This window comes from Typha angustifolia, chromosome 1, assembly GCF_048772165.1.
Source record: "Typha angustifolia cultivar Huaian chromosome 1, ASM4877216v1, whole genome shotgun sequence".
Lineage (NCBI taxonomy): Eukaryota > Viridiplantae > Streptophyta > Magnoliopsida > Poales > Typhaceae > Typha > Typha angustifolia.
The window spans coordinates 3,515,576-3,536,128 of record NC_133239.1 but is presented as its reverse complement, the minus strand read 5'-3'; the positions used below and the strand labels follow the sequence as shown (position 1 = coordinate 3,536,128).

The window sequence follows — 20,553 nt, the reverse complement described above, 5'->3', positions numbered from 1 at the left end:
GAACGGTTAGATACTTGGATAAGCAAAAACTCCGACTCGTCTTTAATTTGCAGCTGCAATTTATTTTTCACCAAGCGCCCGTGGCCTAATGGATAAGGCGTCTGACTTCTAATCAGGCGATTGTGGGTTCGAGTCCCACCGGGCGTGTTTTATTATTTTGTTTCTGAAATTTATAAAAGAACAGGGGTGCATTTTCTAGAGAGATGATCAACTCCACAATATTGTCATCTAATTTTTTTCAAAGTTCGATTCTGCTCTATGTTAGGCATGATTACCGATGATTTAATCATAGATCTACAGTAAATATATAATAATAAAATATTATTTGAGCTCTTTTAATCTTACTATTAATTCATCGTCAATAATATGTGGACTCTATTTAAAAACCTAGCTCAAAATTAATAAATATTTATATTAAATACATAATATTTAGGCTGAATTTCTAGGAGCATTTCTGGGTATATTTGGTTAAGAGACACACATTATACACATACCATTGATGACCAATAGATTTTATAGGTAGAAATAACAATAAACACGACACGCCACAGTGGATCCACCAGCTTAGAGATCCTGTCTCTGTTTCAAACGAGAGTGGCGGACTATACTACTACAGTAGCTGTAAAGCATGCAAAAGCACACCCCCAAAAAGAAAAGAACATTCAACCAAAACACAATAATTACATAAAATCCGAAGGCTTTCTTGCATTCGTGAGAGCTAATAATTTTATCCTAGCAACTACACCCGACAATAAGGTCTTCGTCGATCTTCACCCAGGGAATAGTTCATTTATAACTCATAGTAATTTTTTTCTTTTTTCTTTTTTTGCCTTAGACTAAATATATTCTATAACTTTGTGTGCTAGTTTTGTAACACAATATTCCATCTAAGAAGATAATAACTACACTCCAAAGTCTAACGAGCAATCCCAGCCGCACAACCCCCCCCCCCCCCCCCCCCCCCCGGTTCGCCGCCACACGGTTTCACTGCCAGCTCATCAACTCCACTCATCCGATCCGATGGCTCTCGTACATCGGCGCTGGCTCGACTGTGTTCGGTCTCTCAACCCCGGGCGTTGATGTGGGCCCTGCGCACGTTAGCAGGACCCACCACTCAGGAACTCAGAAGGGCCTCTCGAGGTACGCCAGGATGTCGTCGAATAGCGGGTCCCCGAACGCTGGATCCGCGAACCCGGAATTGGCGAATTCGTTATTAGCAGCAACTCCCAGGGTATCGTCCCAGCCGCCCCACTTGGGCTGGCTCTGGACCTCCCTCTCGCACGTGAGCTCCGCCTTGGGCACGTGCTCGGAGCAGCTGGACTCGGCGTGCAGACGTGGCAGCGAATCCGACGTGTCGAAGTACAGGTGAGAGAGCTCCTCCTGCTTCGGCTTCGGCTTGGGTAGGATCGGGTTCAACCGGGACAGCTTCCGGTCGGCGACGGTGTTCTTCTCCACCACACCCTTCTTGTTGTAGATGCGGCACAGCACCCAGTCGTCCAACTGCAAGACGAAACGTGGCAAAGTGTTACTCGTCAGTGAAACAATCCAAGGGCGTATTTGTAATATTCTTTGCTTAGAACATGCATGAATGACTCTTGAACAAACCGCGTACGATAAAAAAGACTTTTGTCCTTATTCTGTAGCTTTGAAACAAGATAAGTACGAATTTTGAGCTTGACGGTATCAGATGCCTTTCACACCTAGCGGAACAAAACTCTTCGAGACTGATGGCCAAATAGGCCAAACTGGTGGGCCCCGCATCCTTAGATACTACAACACCCAGTAATATCATGCCAGGTAGAAACTTACCCGCAGATTGCCGTTTTTCTTGCGTACCGACCGGTCCACGTTAGCGAGCCGGTACTCGTGCATGATCCAATTAGTCTTCTCTCCTCTCGGAGCCTTTCCGGCGTAGAAAACTAACGCCTTCTTAATCGCCACCGGTTTGCCTGACCCTACCGGCTTATCGGCCCCGGTCGCCTTCCAATATCCCGATCCGGCGGCCCGGTTTGGTCTCGATCCATTCGGGTACTTCCTGTCTCTCGGAGAGAAGAAGTACCATTCCTTGTTCCCATAAAGCGCCTTAGCTGTCGATAATAAAACTATATTAATCTTTCGATTTATAAAAAGACTAACAATAGAGAAGAAAAAAAAGAGCAATACTGATCATATGACCAACCTGGCAAGTCCCACGGGTCGTACTTGTAAAGATCGACGTCGGCGATGATCGGCGCGGATATCGGCAGCGTCGCGCATTTCCGGCATAAGTAATGGATCACTAGCTCCTCGTCCGTCGGATGGAACCGGAACCCCGGGGGTAGGTGCAGATCTCCACCGCTCATTTCTCTCCCTCTTTAACTATTTGAAACCTTTTTAATGCTCCGCTAAACTTTGCTAAGTGTTGAAACTTGGATTCCAGCAGCAAGGCGTTCGATTTATAAAGCGTGAGGGGGGGGACACGTGTCGACGCTGGAACGTGAGTGCCAAAGACCGCACGTGTTCATGACCACAGGCTTGCTGGTTGACTTCCTACTGTTGGACGTGGCGAAGATCCTGCGGCTCGCGAGACAGGTGGCTGGTAACACCGCGGGCTGGATTCTGTCACTGCTTACGTAACCCCATCTAGCTTTGTACGGCGCGGGAAGTACACGCTGTTTCGTGTGATGCCCAATCATAATGACATAACATAACACCCAATTTTCTCTCTCTCGTGTTTCTAGTGTTCCTAGTGTTCGTAGTGGGTAAGTCGGCCGACAGTACCCGAGTCAACTTCACGGCGGGGGGGGGGGGGGGGAGAACCCACTCGTCTTGGGCAGTTTGACAGCCGGACACGTTGGGGTCGAAGAGAGAAACACGCGTACATAACAGGGAGGATGTGGATCGAAAAATCGATCAAGTTCGCACGGATGTTGGATGGCGATCGGCGAAAGGATAGGAAGGAGTGAACAATGACATAAATATGCGCACCCCACCTGAATATTCTTCAAAAGTAAAAAATAAAAAAAAATTAAAAAAAGGAAAAAGTAAGATTTCGGTACGTCCAAATTTAGGTGGGGGACCTCTGACGTGGAAGTTCCCAACTTCTAAGTCGGTTTGTGTTAATAATGACTAGTTAATCGCCGTGTTTCGAAGCTCCTTTCCACGATGGATAGAATTAACACGCATGATCATATAAGCTGACCGACAAAATCTAAGAAGGAAACAGGCTTACATTTTAGAGGGCCCACTTTAAGCGTTTTAATATAGTAATATTATGAGATTGTAGATTCTGATATAAAGATCTATATAGTGGTCATATTTTATTGAGTCCGATTATAATTAAGCTCGGCTTACATATAATATTGAGCTTGTTCTGCATATTAAACTTGAATTAACCAACTAACTTTTGAATCGAGCACGAGCTAGCTTTTATAGATTTTGACCCTTGTCCATCTTATATATACACATTAAGCGCAGAGTGTCGTGCATAACATATCTAAATTTAAGTTTGATCAATGTCACAAATTTATTTTTACATGATTGTGTAAAATATTCAACACATTAATGTATAATATTTTAAAAAAAATTATATTAGTTTTGATCTTTGTTAAGCTCGTATTTCGAATAAAAATAATTATTACTTTTCCTTTAGAGAAAAAGGAAATAGGATAGACTAGCCAACAAGAATATATATATAATTGTGTATGCATGACTATGCTTTAAAGTTTTGCAAGAGGGTGGTATGTAATTAAACGGATTAAATACATTTAATCTCCTATCACTTGTATAAAAATCATTATATTCTTTTGAACATTTTTTTGGTCAATTACTTTACTCTCGTATAATTTGATTCAATTTTACAAAACTCATGTATATTTTTAATTTAAGTATTAATTATCTTGTGGTTTTAGCTAAAGTGCAACTATTATTATTTTCACCATATTTGATTAAACGAGATGTTAATCTCAAAGATCATTATTAGAGACAAAATGATAGAGGATTGGATAAATTTTTTAATACATTTAAATTTTTATTGGCCGAATTTTAGATAACAAATATATAATAAAAGTATAAATTTATTCAATAAATTTACCTTATATTTATTATTTAAAATAAGACAATCTCAATCAAAATACATATGCTATTTTAGCCAGAATAATTATATAAAATATTGATCAAAAAATACTTAATTGATCAGCATTTTTATTTCGAGAAAAAATTTCGATCAATTTAGCGTTTTTGTTACGACTACAGTACAAAATTAGACCTAATTTTATAATAAATTTAAGAGATAGTTTATTTTGGTAAAAAACTTTTAGAACAGGGCTAATTTGGTCAAAAGAAGTCAGTTTGGTTAGGCAAAATCCCACCACGTGCATGGGTCCGTCCAGTTGTCAGCTGAAGTGGCTCTGGCACTCTCACAAGTAGATAAAGTTACTAAACATTATCATTTCACACCTTAAATATTTCTTTGAATTTAACTCCTACGTTCTTAATTAAATCATAAAATAAAACGTTAATTATTATATTGCACAAGGTTAAGGCCCCAACCTATGAACATATGATGTAAACTACACTTAATGCATTCATAAGATAGAGAAATCTCTATAAGCTTTAGTTACTTTTAGTTATTTTTCCACACTTCCTTTCCTTCCTTCCTTCCTCGTTCAAGCATCCTATTGCGTGCGCAGCACCAACGGGCAACGGCGGCGTCCGGTCAAAGCTCAAGAGACGAGATCACCGTAGAAGAAGGGTGAGCCAGCGTCGTCTCATGCATCTACTTCTCGTTTCTTCTTCAATCTTCGATCTGTGGTTTCGATTTACTTCTTTGTTGCCTTCCCCGTCTGCGGGAATTTTGGTAATTAGATGATTGGTCCATGTTTTAATTCTTCTTTCGTGGTAGAACAGTGGATGAATTGGGAATCCCTGTTGATTTTGCTCGCCGTTAGTAAATTCTTTTCATAATTTTTCTCGTTTCACTCTGATTTCCTTCTGTAATACCAAAGACAGTTAGAATTGGCGATTTATCAAATTAAATTTACTGGAAATAGGAAAAAGAGGGAGTCCGAGGTACCCTATGCGTTAAATTTTCTGTTTGAGTTGATGTACTAGATGGAGAGGAGAAAGAGGATTTTGACCTCGTTATTTGATGAATTATACTTCTAATTGTTTTGAATTATTAACTCTTTACGCGTTCTGCATAATTTGCGGAAATTGCGACGTAAACTGGAAATGGGAAGGCCTTGTAGTAATTCCTGCAAGAGTTTATAAACCTCCGAGTGAAAATAAACTCAGTGGGTAAAATGGTTGTCATCAGTGAGTTTTTCATCTGCTTTGCGGCAGAACGTCGTAATGATATTTCTTTCCTGCAATTTTGCCTCTCTAAGTTCAATAACTCTTATTTCTACATGCAGATTCTTTCCAGACGATTCATTCTAAGTGCTTCACCACAACAATATGTGGAGCACAAAATCTCATAACAAGAACTGGCATCAAGCTAGGAGCTTGGAGGACCATAAACAGCATGATAGGGGACAGGCAAAATTTATACCAGATAATTTTGACTCAGTTGATCAGGTGAGGAAGTATGATTGTGCTCTAGTTTCGTGAATCTGATATAGTAATGACTATTGAATTTGTTTGATCTAAGAATTAAGGAATTAGTTAAGTACTTCACTGCATATTTTGAAGGTGGCAACTTAATTAACTTGAAACAGCACCAGCTGATGTTCAGCACTTCACTGCCAACCCAAAGTGCTGCATCTTGATAAGCTGATTTAGTAATAAAAGTTTCACAATTAGTGCATAACTGTTCTATCATTTTCAGGTTATTGCTGCATTGAGAGATTCTGGACTTGAGTCCTCAAATTTAATTCTTGGTATTGACTTCACTAAAAGCAATGAATGGACAGGTAATGAGGGTTTCTATACCCAAGAAGGGTATCTTCCTTACTGGCTTTTATGTATGATAAAAATATTAGCTAGTTATTCCAGTTAAAGTGAAATTCTGACCTGTGGATGTAGGTAGGCATTCTTTTAATAGAAGATCTCTCCATGCTATTGGTGACACACCCAACCCATATGAGCAAGCCATTTCTATCATTGGACGTACATTATCCCCTTTTGATGAAGATAATCTCATACCATGCTTTGGTTTTGGGGATGGTAAACTGATGTTCTTTTCCCCTGATTTTAATTTATTCAGAATCTTACTTATGCCATTAGGTCTTTCCAATCAATTGACAGAATAATTTTTCTGTTGTAGCATCTACACATGACCATTCTGTCTTCAGTTTTTACTCTGATCACCGTCCTTGTCGAGGCTTTGAGGAGGCTCTTGCACGTTACAGACAGATTGTTCCACATCTGAACCTTTCAGGTTTTAAGTGTTCCAGTATTCCTAGTTTTCTATAGTAAAGGATTTCCTTTTTTCAAACTTGAACCATTCAACATGCACTTTAAACTGTTTAATTGAGTCAATGATTAATATCTTGTTCATCAAAGTGCCTTGCTTGAGATTTGTTCAACATATTCATCTCTTTATTTCTCTCTCTCTCTCTGTTTATGCCTTGTGCATTCCTTAATTCCATAATTCTTATGTTATTAAATATTTAATAGATTGTTACTTCTAACTATGAAATTATGTGTTTGCTTGTCTCAGTGGTTTTTGATTAATTCTGTGGTAAAAAAAAAATAGTATTCTCTGTTTCACGTTATGCAAACAATACAATTTGGTTGTCCCTGTTGTGGCATGACAAGTTTGAAAAAAAGAGCAACAATACGACTGACTCAATCATTCATTATCAAGCGTAATTCTTTTTGTCTAATCTTGCAATGTTCAATGTTGTCTGTATCAGCAGAGGAACATGGCCATAGTTTTGAAACAGTTTATTGATAGTGAGATTTAGAATTTTCATGTAGAAACTCCTGCACCCAATTAGCAGTGGTGCCTTATTAAAGCATAATCACAAGTTGAAATTCATTTAAGTGATTCAAGAAAATGCTGAGGAAGCAAAAGATAAGTATATGAAGTGCAAGAACACGTAAAACTCTCAGTGAAAGGAAACAGTAGAATTTCAGAAGGAAAAATGGAGAGTATTGGAAAAGGCAACATAAGTTTGATACTTGATGTAGTACTTATATTGGACTTTTGGTTTTCTCCTTGTTCATCAGAAATGATTTAAATAGTTCTATGAGAAGCTTCATGAGCTTGTCCGTTTAGGATAAATCCTAGACTGTTGGAGTATGTGATAGGATGTACAAGTCTTCCAGGCTAAAACTTTGTGTACAGAACATGCAAATTACCTGTCTAGTTAGCTTGAACCTTCTCGGACAAGTTGTATAACTTTATCAATTTATTATTCATGTACTTCAGTCATTTGATTAATCCTTTGTTCTACCTGATGTGAAGGCCCAACCTCTTTTGCTCCTCTCATTCATGCATCAATAGATGTTGTTGAAAGAAGTAATTGGCAATATCACGTCCTCGTTATAGTTGCCGATGGACAGGTAAATAAATTATGTACGACAGGATTTATTCTCAACTGACGGTATCTGAATGTTTGTTACTTCATTAACGAATTTAGGTGACCAGAAATGCAGACGTTCCTAATGGAGCACTAAGCCCACAAGAACGTGCAACAATAGAAGCAATTGCCTATGCCAGGTAAAACATAAAAATTAATGTCACTTTTATTGATGTTTTTCTGCCATGTTCTGAAGCATCTTAGTTAATTCAGCCATTTTCCTCTTTCAATCGTGATGGTTGGTGTGGGTGACGGACCATGGGATGCGATGCAACAATTTGATGATCGTATTCCTCAGCGAGCATTTGATAACTTTCAGGTAATTTTATGCCTTCTAACTGGTAACATGCATGCCAGGATTTTAGCATTAATTAAATATCAAATAACATGATAAAAATTATAGCTGATAGTAACACTTAAATAAAAAGGCTTTTAAAATGCAAAAAAGATATGAAATAATTACCTGATTGACTGCTTTGATCGTTGTTCCTACTTATATTGATCCACTTCCTAAAATCTTTAATGTAATCACCTTGGTATTTTGGAGTGAGAGATTAAATAATCTGTTACGAGAATTCCCTCCCACCCAAGAATTCTTCCTACTTAACACTTTGGGCATGTTTGGCAACTGTGTTATGAGAATATAGAGTATTTGGATTCTAGAGAATTTGGTTTCTGGAGAATTTGGGTGGTTGTCCAAGTGATTACTCGATAAATTATTAAATTTATAGAGTAGTTACTTTAATTGATTGTTTGGATACAATAGAATTGGATAGAAATTGAGGATAGAATTGGATACAACAGTTTTTTCTTCTACTCTTAACTGCATCATTGCATGAATTGTTGTAGTGTTATTTATTTTTTAGTTCTAATTGGAACTTTATGCTGCCGCAGTTTGTAAACTTCACAAAAATCATGTCATCAAACATAGCGATGTCGAAGAAGGAGGCCGCATTTTCTCTTGCAGCCCTGATGGAAATTCCCTTTCAATATATAGCTACACAAAGTCTCGGTCATCTGAAGTAATTATGATGCATAATTCTGCATTAGTAAATTCTTGTTTTCTGTTTTTCACTATGCTGTATAATTAAATCCTGTAACGTATATTGATCTCACAGAAAGGAAACAGTAGGTGAGTCAAAGATTCTTGCTCCTCCTAGTGGTGTTCCTGAACATGATAATGCAGCAACTGGAAGCTCCCGGTCAACTGGCAACAATGCTCAAACAGATCAGGTATCTTTTATTTCTTCAATAGGTCAATCGATAAATTGATCTTCAGGTGTACATAAATTTACTATCACTTCTTTCTGATTTATTTTGTGAATTTCAAGGCCTGCCCCATATGTTTGACAAACCCAAAGGACATGGCATTTGGATGCGGTCATCTGGTAAGTTTTTTGTCTGCCCATATGCTAACTTTCAGGTTAAGTATCTATATAGAAATACACTTTTGTTGACAAAGATATGCGTATAATTATATATAAGAGACATCACTGAAGAGACTCCAGGAAGCGATTGTTCACCATGATTTGACATGTGAGATAGAAAATTTGATTTGGATAGCTATTCAAGTTTTGCATCCTGATATGAATTTGACTCAAAACAAACAAGTTGATTTATTTGACATTAAAATGAAGAAGTAAATCTTTTCAGTTGAGGAGAACTAAAGGGATATCATAAGTACATCTTAGAAAAATTACTGCTGCTGTGTGACTATAAAATAAAAGATAACTCTGATGTCTGTTTTGTACATTCTGAACTATTATGTATGTTTAAGTGCCACAGGAGCCAGTTATTTCTTTAACATCAGGAAAATGTTGTCGTGAATGTTTCACTTGACAAATTGTTTTTTTATTTTTAATCTCTTTCCTACAATACAAATAAAAAGACCTCACAAAAATTGATAATTTTTTAAGCTATTTTTCTTTTATGGGAATGTTTCATATACTATTGATACACATGCTTGTTGTAGTGAGTGGTGACTTCCACTTGGTGTCGTTACCGGATCACCACTTGCAGCTCAGAAGATTGCTTAAGCGAAAGCTCATTATAGGAATATCTAGAAAATGTATTTTCTGATGCAGGTCCAATTTGAGAGGTCGAAAAATGTTTGCTTTGAAGTTTGAACCATAACAAGTAATTTTTTTTGGAGCGAAATGCAATTTTTCTTAGGAATAATGCAAATAAGGCTATTTTCATCTCTCATTTACTAAAATCCTATTTAGTTTAATATTTCCTATCCTTTGTTTAATTATGGCCGCTTTGCTTAATTTTAAAATATGAATGTCTTCACGTGAATCAGATTTTACCCCATAGTAGTTAGCTTAACTGTGTTCTTACCAAACAGCTCTTGCCTCTTGGACATTAGAATGCTCTAATACTCCTCAAATGGGCTCATTTGAATTGTTGATAATTATTTTTAGAAAAATTACAAAAGCTGCTATCATATCCTACTATTAGAATGCTAAATCTTTCTAGTGTATAAAGTTTGATAGAATTACTCTGGCACATTCATGACTGGATTTCTTTCTTTCTTTCTTTCTTTATCACTTTAAAGACATGCAAGGACTGCGGTGCCACATTATCCACATGCCCTTTATGCCGTGCTGCGATAACTATGCGTGTGAAGCTCTACACTTAAGATTTTCAGGCTTGTCAAAGACTGCAGCCAGGCTATTATTATCAGACTGCTGGTGTGAAAGGATCTCAGATCATGTTTATTTGATGCCAAAGAACTATAATAAGTGCACTCTTAGTAGCTGACCCTTTTCTGTGTTTGTCAATGTGGAGCTCCTTTGAATGGCAGCATGCTGTCAGTGACGACTCATCAAGTTGCGGATCATCTTATCGATAAGAGTCTCTTAATCAGGATTGCAGCTCCATGTTTGTAGATCCAGGAGGGCCTTCTGTAAGATATTGCACCTGTTTCTGTTGCTTACCAACTGAAAGTTGTACAAAATGAAAATTAGTGCCTTTCTTTCTGAATATATAATGGTATGTACCTTTTGGAATATTTTGTACCCTATGATGTATATGAAAACTGATATCAATTTGTAAGCATGCCCATTTTGTAGCATTTGAGACTGGAGAGAAGATTTTTCATGCCTAAAATAAAAGGCAGGTATCCCCGCTATTACAAGATTACAAGGATCAAATTGAACCGAAAGAATGAGTTTGGATTTCAAATGGATATTGTATCCCTGAATTCTATCATATTTAGCAATCTTTACTAAATTTTACCATGATGCCTCTGTCGAAAACATGTGCTATGTTGTGCCACCATTAGTATGGGCCGTACTGAGCCGCATAATTTTACGTGCTACTAATATGTTCTTAACATATATTTTTTAGAATATTTTAAAATATTTTTGAATATTCGACATGCCGAATCTTTATTTTTGATATGAATATATGCACTAAAATCTATATTACATTTTATTTATTTATTTATAGATTATATTTGTAAATAATCTTATTTATTTAAGATATATTAATAGGTAAATATAAAGATTATTCAATACGTGTTATGATATGATTCAATACATTCACTAAAGCTAATATTAATAATTAAATACTCCACTAACTTAATTATAAACTTAATATTTAACCTATCCCATTACTTTATATCAAATTAAAAGATATTCACAAAAATTTCATAAAAAATTAAAATATACTTTTTAAAATTTTCTTCAATTTATATTATATCAAAAATAATTATTATATTTTTATTTCAAAATACACAATTGATTTTTTCCTCAAGTAAACAAGAAGTCTTTACTTTGAAAGGGTAATATGGTACATTCACACTGCGACAGACAGGGAGATCAACCTTGGGCCTGATCATTTGTTGGGCTGGTCCAGCCCAATTATTTTGGTCCAGAATTGAAGATAAGAGATCAGACCACCTCCCTCCATTGGAGCTCCACCATCGCCATGCTGCTTCGCCTTCGGCCCATGGCGGCAACGACCGTCGCGCTTCCCCAACTCCGCCCTCGCCTCTCCTTCCTCTTTACCTCCTCACCCTCTATTCTCTTCTTGCATTCGACCTCGAGCCTACGCCTTTCGCGTGGGAGAAGTCTCTCCTCCTCGTCGAGGTGGAGCTCTCGCCGAACCCTCGCCACGGTCGCTTCTTCCTCTCCAAAAGGTGTTACTTTTGCAATTCCCCCTCCCTTTTGTTCTTCTCTTGGTTTATTTCTCTATGTTATTGGGATTGGGAGTGTGAGGTTAGCGGCAGCCGCTGTCTGGAAGATTTAATGGAAGCGTGCGCTATGGAAGTTTTTGAGCAATACCCACTTTACTTTGTTGAACAATGTTCATGGTTACGCGGGTCAGGTTTGAGCTTTTTGTACGATTGCGCGTGTTCTAGGACAAATTTTCTTATATTTATCGGGATAGTATCTAAAAAGGGAGGATTGTTGAAAGACTACACTCCGTTGTTGACAAGATAAGCACATAATTTTATCTGGAAAGTACCGAGACTTAATAGTAATTTATTTTGCGAACCTGTTCATGATGACTTATTTGTTATACCACGCAGATTGGAGAGATAGGGTGGAAACAACCGAAGAGCGCTATGATGTCATCGTTGTTGGAGGAGGGCATGCGGGCTGTGAAGCTGCACTTGCATCTGCTCGTCTTGGTGCTCGCACGCTTCTTCTTACCCTCAATATTGATCGTATTGCATGGCAGGTATAGAGTTTGAACGTTGAACTGTAACGCATGGAATTGCTATATCTTGTTACTGACTAAAGTGTGTTTGGTCATGATAGCTAGATTGCTAATGCCATAAGTGTTTGCGGATCTAAAATTACGCCTTGATTACGTTATACGGCACATCTTTGCATCTCTGCATACCCTCTATGCTTTTTTCTTAATTATTTGAAGAAGATGCATCTTTATTCTAGAATTATTGAGTTAGAGTTTCCTTATTACAGGGAGAGTAGGATAAGGTGTTTCTTTTTAGTCTTTCATCCTTCTTTTAAATGCTTTCTGCTCAAAATGAAGTAATATTGCAGTTACTAAAGGGCTAAATAATTCTCTCTTAGATTCTTTCTCTGCAAAGATTCGCCATGAGTATATTTTGATTGAGAAGCTCAAAATGAAATTATCAATTTGAGTTTCTTTTATACTTCCAATATATTTAACTAAATAACTATACCTAATTTTCTTCTTTTCACACATCCAAGGCTATCTCTCTTCTTTTCTGGAGAGACGTCTAATCTAGTGATTGCATGATCCAGAGAACCGAGTATATTTGATGTTTGTAGCTGTAGTATGTTTTGTTCATTCCTAGCTCTGATTTATTTCATGTTACAGCCTTGCAATCCAGCAGTTGGTGGACCTGCAAAATCTCAATTGGTGCATGAGGTAGATGCCCTTGGTGGTGAAATAGGGAAAATTGCTGACAGGTAGAAATGTGGAAATGCTCTTATGCTTTGTGTATCGCTGTGTTAGGATTTTCTATAGCTTGATTTTTTTGCACTGCTTGAATGCTCGAGATTGTTGACTGGATTTCTGTTGTTACTTTCTCCTTGTAAGGAAGCATGCTTTAATATCTTGTGAGGATTAGGGATTAGCTGTCTCTTTTCTGTTTATATCATTTGTTATTGAGATTAGCTAATACACGTAGCTAAAATTGACATGACTTCTTTTAAAACTTATCTACAGATGCTACTTACAGAAGCGTGTGTTGAACCTTTCAAAAGGTCCTGCTGTCCGAGCACTGCGAGCTCAAACTGATAAGAGGGAGTATGCAATGGAAATGAAGAAAGTCATTGAAAGGTCTGTACATTTTAGTGGTTGCTTTTTTCACTTTGCTTCTGTGTTTATATTGGTTTATTCATGTGTTACTTGCAATTGTCTAGCTTTATTTTCCTTAATTGGAGGGGCTCCTTCTTGTGCAATTCTATTATAAGCCCCACGTAATAGGTTTTCTATATTTTTATTGACAATTAAACAAACAATGAAATAAGGAAAATGCCCAAGTGAAAGGAAAAGAACATGTATACATGTTGTATATATGGATGATTTTGTAGCACCTTTTAGAAACGATTTTCAGTTATCACATGGCAGTAGTATAGCAATGCCATGTACTAGTGATGTGGCATAGGGACGAAGAAACGTGCCGATATGGAGAAGGATAAGAAGGTGCCTAAATTCATCCCCAAGGAGAAAAGATGGGCCTCTGTGAATTTTTTTTATTTGCTTCCAAGTACTATTTTCATACTAGTATGGCTAGATAGAAGAAGAGAGGATAATGGGAAGAGGGATAAATGTGAAATTTTGCACAAAAATATTGTTTATCAATTTTTTTTTTGGAATTCACATCACCTCTATATATATAGAGATGATGAGATTACATAAAATCATAAATTGATCTTATTCAGATCTTTCCTAATATAATATATAACTAAATTGGACTCTTTTAACTTAAAAAATTAATCAAATCCTAACAAAACTATCATAAAATAAACTAACAATCAAATCTTCTAAACTTTTAGAAGTTTTAACGAAATTAGACACTCTAAAATCAAATCAGATTTTTAAAAATAAAAGTACATCCGAAAATAAAAATTAAAATGAAAATCTAATTTCCATCAACTAGTAAGGGCTTCTTGCTTACTAGAATGGGAAATGAAAATAAAAATGAAAATGAAAATTTCTTTCATCTAGAATGGGAAATGTTATAGGACTGTGTGGATGTGGAAAAGCATCTTTCAATCAGCATTTGGATGAATATGGAGAACAGGCAGAGTTCAAGGTCTCCCAAGACATGCATGCATCTTAATGTGTCAACAGTTTTGGTCAAAATGTTTTCTACAGATAACTGCAGATGTAAGGAAAAAATGGTGTTTAGGTCGGAAGTGCCTGATAGATATTACCTTGATTATTTTCAAGCTGAAGATGATAACATTGATGCTAACCTTCAAAAAGTGTAGTGTGCATTAGCTGCTCCCTTTGGTATACTTCTAGTTATTATCTGTTATTGAGATAAGGCCCCTCTGTTACTTGATTGACTTAATTCCGTTGCTTCAGAATTAAGGTGGCCTGAAGTTCCCACCATTACCAAACTTCTTTTCCCTGTACCAGTTTTAGTTTAGCCGAGATTATAGGCCTCCTAAACATATCTGTACTCTTGTATACGACCAACCCTTTTTCTCATGAAATTACAGAATTACATAAAGAGGATCCTCTAGCTAGTTTAGTACCAGCAGATTTTTCGTATCAATATCATCAATAAGCAATAATCTTCTGCCTGTCCTTGTTTGGCCCTTTGCAAGAGAATACTTGATGTTTCCTCAAAATTACCTAACTAGTGAGTTTTGCTGTTAAAGAGAACATCTATTAATCTAATTTACTGGTTATATGGAACCAAGTCTTCTTTCCTCTTAATAACAGCTTTAAGTGCCAACTGTAAAGAGTCAAACATTTAGCAGATGCTGACTGTGGTAGGGAAGGAAGATAACGGTTCTGTAACATGATTCATACTTTTGAATTTAGTGACTTAATTCTAATTTATAAAGCTTGTCTTTCACAATCTCTTATTTATTAGAATGGCCTTGCAAGAAAAAGCCAAATCAAGATTGCATGTATACTGTACATATTGGTGGATTTTTTTTTTCATCTATGCATTCACATTTGTGCGGATTATCAACTATTCAACTTTTTTTTAATTTCTTTTTTCTGTTTGTTAATTGTAAATAAGTCATCTAACCATGGAAGAACATGATTTTAACACTGTATGAACATCTGTATGTACATCACTATAACTGCATTGCTGTTATGACTTATACTTCTCTTTTTGTATCTTCTAACTGTGCTATCCTTCCAGCACACCAAATCTTTTTATCAGAGAGGCTATGGTCACAGAGCTTTTGATAGGCAAGAATGACAATGTGGAAGGTGTTCATACTTTCTTCGGCATGAGCTTCTATGCTCCTTCTGTCGTACTCACAACAGGAACATTTATGAGTGGTAAGATCTGGGTTGGTAGAGCATCCATGCCTGCAGGACGAGCAGGGGAGTCAGCTTCTCATGGGCTAACTGAAAACTTGCAGCATCTTGGCTTTGAAACTGACCGATTGAAAACTGGAACTCCAGCACGAGTTGACATCAGAAGTGTTGACTTTTCTGGTCTGGAACCCCAATATGGGGATGAAGAGGTATCTAGATTTTATTAAGATGGGTTTGTCAATTCAAAAATTGGGTTTACTAATTATTAATTGGTAGATTTTGCACTGATGTCAGAATTCGATTTTATATCCTTCAGATGGAAATGTCTTTTGGTCTTGCTGTCTGCTTTTAAATACGAATCTAATCCAGGATGTTCCTTAATGTAATGCTAACTGCCTGGACATATGAGGATAGAACTATTGCTTTTTGCTTACTTTTTCCCCCACTGGGTTGCTTGTATGTACCAAGATCAACATATGGACATTACTGATATTTGAAACCTTAGAGGAAGGCTAAAGGAATCCGATGTCTCGACCTTTTGGCTGTAGTCTCATATTGTTTGCAGGTGCTGTCATATGATATAAACCAATCGTATGTTAAGACATCTTTGCAATCGTTTTAGAAGTTTGTTAGTATGCGTTAATTGTGGAGAATTTTTTTGTCACAAAAGCAAGTCTGCAGGAAATTCCAATAGAGTTGTGCCTATTTTAGCTCTCAGCATACAGCTATTCATTAATTCTAAGCTGGCCTCTATATTATGGTATACTACTGGCGACTTTGGAGACCCGGAAGAGAATCTTTTTTTATTTTTTTAGTGTATCTCGATGCATTTTTGTTTCTTCCTTTGCAGTAATTTCTTGTGTTGGTCGACAATAATACACATAAATGACTGGCGAACAATTAATTTTTTTTTTTTTGTATTGCCATGCTGTAAGGCAATAATGTCATTGTTACATGTGTAAGTGGCTTCTGGAAACAGGTAAGCTGGTTCAGTTTTGATCCCGAATTCCACGTAGAACGAGATCAGATGTGTTGCTATTTGACACGTACTACAAAGAATACCCACCAGCTTATTAGAGAGCACTTACATGAAACACCAACTTATGGGGGCTGGGTTGAAGCAAAGGGGCCAAGATACTGCCCTTCAATAGAAGATAAGGTATAATTGTGCAGTTCTGACTCTTTTACATCTAAATTGTACTTTTTTGGTTTTTTCACTGGCCATATTTTGTGGAAACGTTTGAGGGTGTACACACAACGACTCTTTTGCCAAGCATTATGTAAGACTGTAAGAGCAAAATTCTTCATTTCTTTAGTAACATTTTATAATGTCGCTAACTAGAACTGGGATATAAGTTCTTGCAGCTGAAAAGGTTACTTTCCTGAAGGAAAAAATGATTTTATTTCAGATAGTAAGATTTCAAGATAAAGAATCACATCAGATATTTCTCGAACCAGAGGGCAGAAATGTTCCTGAGCTTTATGTGCAGGTTATTTCTTCCCCAGCTATTGTTCCCCTATATTCTGAGATTTCTTGTGAATTTGTGATATGGTGTCGTCATTATCTCCAAAACTCATCGTTATTTATGGAATCATCTATGTAAAATGTTGAATTTATTTGTCTACCATTGACTTCCCTGTTGTCTGCAAGGATAAGTTGCATGCATTTTTAAAGCGTTTAATGGTTGCTTACTTGGTTATGGAGTAGCTGTTTATGAAATAACTTCTTACACATATTTATAGAAACCTACTTTCGCTAATTTGTTACAAGTTTAGTTTGTCTTTGTTTTGTATAGTGCTTCTTTAAATTCAGAGGACAGTGTCAAAGATGGTTAAACCAAAGCTTATTTGCCATCTTCTTCAATAGGGATTTTCAACTGGTTTACCCGAGAGATTGCAGTTACCACTCCTAAGAACATTACCTGGTCTCGAGAATTGTTTAATGCTAAGACCTGCCTATGCTGTGGAGTATGACTACTTGCCTGCCCATCAGTGCTCAAGATCACTTATGACAAAGAAGTTAGAAGGCTTATTTTTCTCCGGTCAGATTAATGGAACCACAGGCTATGAAGAAGCTGCTGCTCAGGTTTTGGATCATGTTTTCACTTTTATTTACATATATTGTGATATAAAAAACTCATTGCTCAGTCAGTAGACTGGATTGCATCTAACTAACTTTATCGTGGAATGCAAAGTATACACAGATTTGCTGAACCTTTATAAGTTAATGTTCAAGTTTGTATTTTGTCCTTCAGCCTCTTGTGGTCTTTCTTCTTGGTGTGATCAGGGTCTTATTTCTGGAATTAATGCGGCAAGGCATTCAGGTGGGAGTCCTGTCGTTATTCTCGAGAGGGAAAGCAGCTACATAGGCACTTTGATTGATGATCTTGTCACAAAGGATCTCAGGGAGCCTTATCGCATGCTAACAAGGTAACAACATATTTCTACTGTGTTCGTCTTTTGCATGTTTTTGATAGAAACATAAAACAACTTTACTGTTAGTATATTATAACAGGCGAGATCTTTACATATAATTCAGTATGTGTAAAGTGCATGTCTTTCATGAACTGATGATTTTCTATGTGGATATTGTTGTTGTCTTTAACTTTTGATTCTTATATTTCTTCAGCCGCTCAGAACACCGATTACTTCTTCGCTCTGACAATGCCGATAGCCGGTTAACTCCTTTAGGACGGGAGATTGGTTTAATAGATGACAGACGTTGGGACTTGTACCAATCAAAGCAAGCCCACATTGTGGAGGAAAAAGAACGGCTGAAGTCTGTGCGAGTTTCAGGTTAACATTACTCTCTACTAAGCTGCTGTAGTTCCATGTTATGCTCACATGAATCTTTCTCCAATATCTTTGCTATAGCTATTTAACTTATAAATTTGATCATTTAGAATTGCTCATCTCTTTATTAGGATGTTATGTTTGAATTATTGAGGAGGCTTGCCATCTTCCTTTAAACATTGTCCCTGCATCACCTGCTCTCATAAACTGTTGTACGGATTTGATGTTTATGTTGCAGGAGGTGAGTTTGCTGCTGAGGTCACTAGTGTATCAGGGCAACCAGTTAGAGATTCCGCCACACTGGAAAGCATTCTAAAGAAACCACATATACAGTATAAACTTCTTGACAAGCATGGTTATGGAAACAGTGTTTTGTCTAGGAGTGAGAAAGAATGTGTGGAGATTGATATCAAGTATGAAGGCTTCATCATACGCCAGCAAAGCCAACTACAACAGGTATTGTGGTATACAATAGTTGAAAAAGAGCATTATATTTCTTTCAGAAGATAAATTTTGTTGATCCACATCTTTCAAAATTTTGATTATCACATTTCAAGCATGTATTGGGTACTGTTGGCTCATACCTCAACATGATATCAAAAGACACTGTGATGCGATTGAATACCTAAAGGTTGGGTTTTTTTGTGGTAACTGGTATTCGTGCTTTAGATTTCTGCTTGAGGTTTATTGCAATCTGTCTGTGTAGGTTAGACTTCTAACTTCTATGATAGGGGGAAGCACGTCTGTAGAAAATTAAGTAATAAGTTTCATCGATGTCATCACTTGCTCCACTTGTTCTGTTTAGTTTGGCAGTTACCAATAAATAACTTTAGCGACAACAATAAACATTGTAAATTGGCCTGTAACAAAATGTACCATGTGTTCTTTTGGTGACTCCTTTAGCTGTTGGTTAACCCTGTTTTAGCTTTTTCCTTTTTTAGATTGTAAATCAGCAACATAAGAGACTCCCTGAGGACTTGGATTACTATTCAATGACAACATTATCACTTGAAGGACGCGAGAAACTTTCCAAGGTATGCAATCAGTTATAATGAGCTTTGTCCAAAAGAAGAATTCATAACATGTGTCTTTCTGTCAAAAGTCAACTGTGGAAAACAGATCCATGACCATCTTTACTGCAAGCTTCTCTTAATATCTATTGTTCCTCACTCTTCTCCATGTCCAAGAGTAGAGCAGTCCAAGGAAGTGTTTCTACAACATCAATTTCTAAAAAAAATGTTTTAATATTCTTGAAGTGTTAACTCAGACCAACACATTCGTAGTTTGAAGGATACTAGGATGACTGTTAATGAAAGAAAAGCAATCCTACAACATTTTAAATTCCTTTTTATACCAAAAATAATCTTGAAGAAAAGGATCATCATTTACAACGATGACTTGGCTCAAGTGTTCATACTTCACTACATAATTTACAGAATTGAAATTTTCATCCACAAGAAGGTTGTTGTATCTTTTAACTTTTTCATGTTTTCATAACTTCAGTTGACCAAATATTTGCTGCTGTTCTCTTCTTTCTGTGCAGGTGAGACCACAAACAATAGGTCAAGCAAGCAGGGTTGGTGGTGTGAGCCCCGCTGACATTACAGCTCTCCTCATATGGGTGGAAACAAATCGCAGGAAGTCGAGCGAGAGAAGAAGGCAGGAGTTGCTGAGGTCTGTTGCAACTGACACTGACGAAGATGGTCCGTTGTCAGCTAAGGTTGTGCAGGCGACGGCTGCCTAGTTTGAGTCATTTTTGAGAGTATGCCCTGGCAGGTAGACTCATTGCAAAGTAACACTCGACGGTAATGTAACATCGTGTTGTTTTTAAGATTCCTAAATTTTCTTTGTTCCATTTTACTGCAGGAAACTAGTTCCACTCGGTTATCAAATATCTGAAATCAAGGGGAAATTTCATCCTACTTAAAAGAACAGATGAAAGTTGTTTCTCATCTATTCCTCAGAAAAGAAAGAAAGAAGTGCTGTTCTCTAAAAGTGGTAGTAGTCATAATACATTGATCAACTAGAGAGAGTCTAGTCTATGTGCTTGTGTAATATATTGAACAATGAGATATAGCCAATTCGCGGTTAATGTACAAATGAGACATTTTCTTTCTTGGAATTCTAAACTCACTTCTTGTACTTAGATTTGGCTTTCTATTAGCAAATTCTTTATAAGCAACCAATTTAAATAGATCAAAGTTGGCAATCAAAAGATGGGGAATATTTTTCCAGCATAGAAATAAAGCCAGGAAATACTTCCCGTAGCATGCAAAACCTCGTATCCACCAACCGCAAGTGG

General features: G+C 36.9%; 3 protein-coding genes and 1 non-coding gene across 4 annotated transcripts; 3 read left to right on the top strand and 1 right to left on the bottom strand.

Annotated features, from left to right (window-relative positions):
- Positions 1–74: 74 nt before the first annotated feature.
- TRNAR-UCU (transfer RNA arginine (anticodon UCU)) lies at positions 75–147 on the top strand. The gene has a single exon. It is a non-coding gene; the product is annotated as a tRNA-Arg (tRNA).
- Positions 148–680: 533 nt separating this feature from the next.
- Positions 681–2,410, bottom strand: LOC140779132 (NAC domain-containing protein 48-like). The gene is made up of 3 exons (XM_073124145.1): positions 2,180–2,410; positions 1,810–2,087; positions 681–1,500 (listed from the first exon to the last, which is right to left on the bottom strand). The coding sequence occupies exons 1-3, from the start codon at positions 2,340–2,342 to the stop codon at positions 1,123–1,125; spliced, it is 819 nt and encodes a 272-aa protein (XP_072980246.1). The 5' UTR covers positions 2,343–2,410; the 3' UTR covers positions 681–1,122.
- A 2,141-nt stretch (positions 2,411–4,551) lies between these two features.
- On the top strand, positions 4,552–10,670 carry LOC140779048 (E3 ubiquitin-protein ligase RGLG3-like). The gene is made up of 12 exons (XM_073124032.1): positions 4,552–4,732; positions 5,394–5,556; positions 5,807–5,891; positions 6,004–6,144; positions 6,245–6,358; positions 7,391–7,488; positions 7,566–7,645; positions 7,719–7,824; positions 8,400–8,527; positions 8,624–8,738; positions 8,837–8,893; positions 10,063–10,670. The coding sequence occupies exons 2-12, from the start codon at positions 5,437–5,439 to the stop codon at positions 10,144–10,146; spliced, it is 1,128 nt and encodes a 375-aa protein (XP_072980133.1). The 5' UTR covers positions 4,552–4,732; positions 5,394–5,436; the 3' UTR covers positions 10,147–10,670.
- A 735-nt stretch (positions 10,671–11,405) lies between these two features.
- LOC140777579 (uncharacterized) lies at positions 11,406–20,397 on the top strand. The gene is made up of 14 exons (XM_073121824.1): positions 11,406–11,649; positions 12,043–12,194; positions 12,822–12,913; positions 13,173–13,286; positions 15,337–15,667; positions 16,438–16,617; positions 16,868–16,948; positions 17,326–17,544; positions 17,746–17,888; positions 18,088–18,254; positions 18,490–18,707; positions 19,193–19,285; positions 19,795–20,027; positions 20,118–20,397. The coding sequence occupies exons 1-13, from the start codon at positions 11,439–11,441 to the stop codon at positions 19,993–19,995; spliced, it is 2,202 nt and encodes a 733-aa protein (XP_072977925.1). The 5' UTR covers positions 11,406–11,438; the 3' UTR covers positions 19,996–20,027; positions 20,118–20,397.
- Positions 20,398–20,553: the final 156 nt, after the last annotated feature.

Coding starts and splice junctions, on each gene's coding strand:
- LOC140779132 (XM_073124145.1), bottom strand. CDS start 2,342: ATGAGCGGTGGAGATCTGCACCTACCCCCGGGGTTCCGGTTCCATCCG. Junction 2,088..2,179: donor CGACCCGTGGGACTTGCCAG/GTTGGTCATATG, acceptor TATTATCGACAG/CTAAGGCGCTTTATGGGAAC. Junction 1,501..1,809: donor AGAAAAACGGCAATCTGCGG/GTAAGTTTCTAC, acceptor TTCGTCTTGCAG/TTGGACGACTGGGTGCTGTG.
- LOC140779048 (XM_073124032.1), top strand. CDS start 5,437: ATGTGGAGCACAAAATCTCATAACAAGAACTGGCATCAAGCTAGGAGC. Junction 5,557..5,806: donor ATTTTGACTCAGTTGATCAG/GTGAGGAAGTAT, acceptor TATCATTTTCAG/GTTATTGCTGCATTGAGAGA. Junction 6,359..7,390: donor TCCACATCTGAACCTTTCAG/GTTTTAAGTGTT, acceptor CCTGATGTGAAG/GCCCAACCTCTTTTGCTCCT.
- LOC140777579 (XM_073121824.1), top strand. CDS start 11,439: ATGCTGCTTCGCCTTCGGCCCATGGCGGCAACGACCGTCGCGCTTCCC. Junction 17,889..18,087: donor CCTTATCGCATGCTAACAAG/GTAACAACATAT, acceptor ATATTTCTTCAG/CCGCTCAGAACACCGATTAC. Junction 18,708..19,192: donor AGCAAAGCCAACTACAACAG/GTATTGTGGTAT, acceptor TTCCTTTTTTAG/ATTGTAAATCAGCAACATAA.